General features: G+C 43.9%; 1 protein-coding gene across 1 annotated transcript; it reads left to right on the top strand.

Annotated features, from left to right (window-relative positions):
- Nucleotides 1-938: 938 nt before the first annotated feature.
- On the top strand, nt 939-3,637 carry LOC119289479 (5-epiaristolochene 1,3-dihydroxylase-like). The gene is made up of 2 exons (XM_037568791.1): nt 939-1,864; nt 2,899-3,637. The coding sequence occupies exons 1-2, from the start codon at nt 941-943 to the stop codon at nt 3,508-3,510; spliced, it is 1,536 nt and encodes a 511-aa protein (XP_037424688.1). The 5' UTR covers nt 939-940; the 3' UTR covers nt 3,511-3,637.
- The last annotated feature ends 1,648 nt before the right edge of the window (nt 3,638-5,285 follow it).

Here is a 5,285-nt window from a genome sequence, read left to right as displayed (position 1 = left end):
ATCCTCTCTGGCGGCGGCGAAGCGGGGGAGGAGCGGGAAGGGGCGGCGCTGTGCGGAGGGGTTGGAGAGAGCAGTCGCTGCACCGCCGCTGCCGAAGTGGCGGCCGGAGGCGGCCGCGGGTGAGACCTAGATCGCCTCGTGTTTCGCGAGAGCTCACGTACGTCCTTGGATCTGTGTGTGTCTTTTTTATATAAAAAAAGTGAAGATTGTCTATGATTTGATGTAGGAGTTGTTAATTACTAATACTCAGCCGCCGACTGCGTAAGATTACACTTATTGAAGACACTTAGGCCTCCTTTGGTTTGGAGGAATTTCATAGGAATTCTAGAGGATAGGATTCTTATAGGATTTTTTTTCCTTTAGAGCCCTTTAGTTCATAGGAATAGATTCCTATTCCTACATAGGATTGGTTCCTATCCTTCACATTTCATAGGAAAATAAAAATGAGTCTAGACTCAATGGAAAAATTCCTTTGATGTCAACCAAACGACATCTCGTTTCCTATTACTACTCATAAAATTTGAGATACATGCCATCTCATTTCCTACAAAATTCATATTCCTACAATAATCCTATCCTATGAACCAAACGAGGCCTTATTGGCACACCGGGCGGCCGTACGCCGTAGCTGCTGGCCCGTCGTTTGCCAAAGCCTCCAGTCGTAACCATGGATATATTACTACGACGCGGGTCCCAATTCTCCTAGTATTGACTTGTTTATTTTTGTTTGCGGGTCCATCCCATGCAAACCTGATGTAGGTAGTACTATAATAAGTAATGCTACACGTACAAACGAGTTACAAGCTTTTACAACCCTGTACGTGTAGCATTACTCAGCATTATTGTACTATAAATATGCATCACATTTCACACACCTCTTGACTTAAATCTGCAAGCAAGGCAGCTTGGTTGACAGACACAGACTTGCTAATTAAGCTGCATGCATGCCATGGAGGTGTCAAGCTCGTGTCTTGTTGCCTTAGCCACGGTAATCATCTTTGCTTGGTTTCTTAAGAAGCTTACTGCTTGGTCCGGCGGCAAAAGCAAATCCAAGAGGCCGCGGCTGCCCCCGGGGCCATGGACGCTTCCGATCATCGGCAGCCTCCACCACCTCTTGGGTGGCCTCCCGCACCGTCGGATGATGGAGCTGTCTCGCCTGCACGGGCCTCTCATGTTCCTCAGGTTCGGAGAGGTCCCGAACGTGGTGGTCTCCAGCGCCGAGGCGGCGGAGCTGGTGATGAAGACGCACGACCTCACGTTCGCGACTCGGCCGCGGAGCGCGACGATCGATGTTATCAGCGGTGGTGGCAAGGGGATCGCGTTGGCCCCGTACGGCGACCATTGGCGGCAGATGCGGAAGATATGCATTATTGAGCTTCTGAGCGCCAAGCAGGTGAAGCGCATGGAGTCCATCAGGTCACAGGGGGTGACGAAGCTCCTCCGGTCCGTCGCTGACGCCGCCGCCTCCAGTTCCGGCATCGTCAACCTCAGCAACCTGGTGGCGGTGCTCTCCAACGACATCACGGCGCGAGCGGTGTTCGGTGGCATGTGCGCGCAGCAGAGCGAGTACCGCCGCGAATTGGGCCAGATCGTTAAACTCATCGGAGGTTTCTGCCCGGCCGACCTTTTCCCGTCGTCGCGGCTAGTGCGGTGGCTGAGCTCAGGGGAGCGCAACCTGAGGAAGAGCTATGGCGGTATGCAGCGCATCATCGACAACATCATCGATGGACGCAAGGCTGAGCGTGAGTCCCACGTCGGCTGCAGTGCCGACGATGAAGACCTGCTGGCTGTGCTGCTCCGGCTCAAGGAGGAGGACTCGTTGGCATTCCCTCTAACCTCAGAGAGTATAGGGGCCGTCATCACTGTGAGTATCCTCTCTACCATAGATTAACTCTGTCTTTCCTCTAGTGATATAGACTCTGCAGTTACATTATTTGCAAGCAAGTGCTGTGTTGCACACCCTCCACTCTTTTCTTGTCCAAGATTCACTGATTTCATCCATGGTTCTTTCCTCTGAAAAATGTTTACGAAACCAAGTTCCTCATGTAAAATGTTACACGGGCCCTGCCTGACCTGGCCTGAGCAGAAATCGTTGGAATCGCCCCAAGTCTGACTTAGCAACAAACAATCATATTTAGCAGCTAGCATCATGAACAATCATAGTAAGTAGCTTCAATAATGTTCGTTCTATATATTGGCAATCATATATAGTTAGTAGCATCAATAATGTTCGTCCTGACTTGACAAACTCATAGATTGTGACACATCTGAATATTAAGGACATTTTATATGTCTCGAAACAGACTTTCGCCCCGTTTTATATATAAAGCAACAAACCAAAATACACGGCCGAACGATACAATATAGTGGGAATGCCCCCTTACAAAGCAGATCAAAAGATAACATGAGCCTAGAACAAGTCTAACACCTCGCCGAGGCCCAAACAAATACCCCTGAGCTCTATGACAGTGCCCCCAAGAGGGTGACGGCACGAAGCGTCGCCACTATCGAGTTTGAGAACAGATAAAGGACATTATATGTCATGCACGCTGATTTGAATTATTATTTTTATTGTATCTTGTGCTGTCACTCTTTCAGCTTACTGTAGAGAATATCGAGTAATGCTATGTCTACAAATATGTTCCTACTGATTAAGCATACATGGTGACATGGGGTAAGGAGTTTAATTCACCGGGCGTATGTTATGAAAGCAGTTGAAATCATGGGAGCGATTGACCGTCGGAGTAGTCCATAAGATCCCTTTCGTAAGTCTAGGATTGTCGGTAGAACCTTGGTTAGGTATTTTATCACCTGTGGTCTACATGTTTCATCTATTTACCTTTTCATAATTACTATTTGTTTTATATATGTCACATATGCATGAACTTTTATTTCTAGGACATATTTGGAGCTGGTAGTGAATCTTCATCGACCACTTTGGTGTGGGCTATGTCGGAGCTCATGAGAAACCCTGAAGAGATGGCGAAGGCTCAAATAGAAGTTCAGAAAGTGCTAGGTCGAGGACGTGTTGTCATCACAAATGCTGATCTTGGTGAACTCCATTACTTACAGATGATCATCAAGGAAGTGCTTAGGTTACATCCTCCTGCTACTCTGCTCGTCCCTCGAGAGGCTAGAGACAACTGTGAAATCATGGGTTATGACATTCCTAAGGGCACCAAAATACATGTTAATGCCTTCGCAATTTCTAGGGATCCTAGATATTGGGAAAATCCTGAAACCTTCAAACCAGAGAGATTCAGCAACAACAATATAGATTATAAGGGAACAAACTTTGAGTTCACTCCCTTCGGTGCTGGGCGACGCCTGTGCCCTGGGATGTTGTTTGGCACATCAACCTTGGAGATCGCATTGGCGAATCTTCTCTACTACTTTGACTGGGTGCTTCCTGATGGGGCATGCCCGTGCACATTAGACATGTCCGAGAAATTTGGGATAACTGTAAGTAGAAGATATGACTTGCAGCTCATAGCTATTCCAAGTACATAGAGTCTCAAGACCTATGTAAATAGGGACGTGGAAATGCACATGGGTATATCTATTCTTCTATACCTCCCTTATATATATGCGAGTGTTTACGTCTTGCATTGTAATCATATATCCAATAATAATGAAATCTTATTGTTGCAACTATGGTTTCTTAATTATTCCTTTGCGCATAATTGCAGGTACCTAATTGTACTATCAAAACATAGAAAATGAATTAATTACCACATTCATATGGGCCAGAAATATTTGATTCATTAATTATGTTAGACAAATAATAAAGGTGCAGATTTTCCGTGTATGTTTTTATAGAAACAACAGTATGGACGCAGATGCTTACATACACGCACTCACCCAAAAAAACGCACGCACGCACACAACACAATATGGAGTACGAAAATTGACAAGCATGCATTGGTGGTATATATAGATAAAAACTTGCATGAACTATTTCCAAAGTTATAAACTTGGGAATTGGATTCTTTACAATCGTTTTGAGATAACGAGGAAGTAATAGATGAACATGTTGGTAATTAGTTGTGCTAGTTAGTGATAGATGATGTTAAATATTGGATCAAAATCCCCTTACTTTTAATAAACATAAGTTGGGAACTTTAAGTTTTACTTGCGTCAATCATCGTCGAATGGTAATTGTAAGTAGGACATCGACTAGGCTTAGGCCGGTTTGCGCAATGGACTTCGGCACCGACAAACTACCCCCTTGTAGTGCTTGATTACGTTGTTCTATGTTGATGCTGTGAAATGCTTGTAATAAGTATTTGAGTTTTTATGACAAATTTTGAGTTGAAATTTTTTTATGCACTTCCAGTTTATCTATATTTGCTAACCTCTTTGGCATCCAGAATTGTCCACTCTCACATCAAGTCATGGTGCATAAGTTCATAAATTGGAACCCCGTGAAAGAATTTCATCTTGTTCTAGTACACATAAACCACCTATTTTTCTCAAAATAACTACCATACCTACCTATCATGACATTTTCATAGTCCACTGAAGATATATAGCTATGCAACATCCATCAGTACATTACATTACATGACTAGATCTGGTCCATTGGCATTTGCTTTGCATGATCATATAGAGCTAACATGATATGCATGTGGCAAGGCACTGCTATTCATTGTTTCATATATGATATGCTAGATTGCACATCCTGGTACATCGCGAGAGACATTCATTTGAGTATATATCATGTTTATTATCATTGATGTGATACAAAAAAAAGAGGCACCAAAAATGTGTCACAAGAAAGGAGAAAACGAGAGAGGAAGCAACACTAGTATTCCTTTTTAGCATACACGTACCACGCATTTCATCATTAGGTGAACATGGACACAGTCCAGATTAAAATTAGTGACCCCGGCCTGAGATGGATTCGGTATATAGTGCAAAGCAAAATGATTGGTGGTACGATAAGGATAGCACTAGCATAACAGTTTAAGAACCATGTAATAACCTCAGCGAACATGTTGTAACAACACGCAAACGATCGGTTAAAGTGATGTAGGCACCATTGCTTGGATCGGGAATAAGTTGGAACGGCGAGACATCAATGTAATCAGGTTCGAATAACAACACCATAGTTTTAGTGGCTTAATTATGTTCGAAGGAATGGTGTTTACCTTATGTTTGCAACACCCATGAAATCATTGCCGTACATCTTCGTACCTGTAAGGGGTGGATAAGTTTAGCCATTGTAATAAGGAATGTCTAACAGTCAACCGTCTGGTTTTCATAATTGGGTTTAGGTCGGGGTT

Source organism: Triticum dicoccoides, chromosome 4A, assembly GCF_002162155.2.
Source record: "Triticum dicoccoides isolate Atlit2015 ecotype Zavitan chromosome 4A, WEW_v2.0, whole genome shotgun sequence".
Classification (NCBI taxonomy): domain Eukaryota; kingdom Viridiplantae; phylum Streptophyta; class Magnoliopsida; order Poales; family Poaceae; genus Triticum; species Triticum dicoccoides.
This window is presented reverse-complemented; position numbering and strand designations above follow the sequence as displayed.

Excerpts from the sequence above, each read along its gene's own strand:
- LOC119289479 (XM_037568791.1), top strand. The coding sequence starts at position 941 with ATGCATGCCATGGAGGTGTCAAGCTCGTGTCTTGTTGCCTTAGCCACG. Across the intron at positions 1,865-2,898 it reads GTATAGGGGCCGTCATCACT|GACATATTTGGAGCTGGTAG; the intron begins GTGAGTATCCTC and ends TTTTATTTCTAG.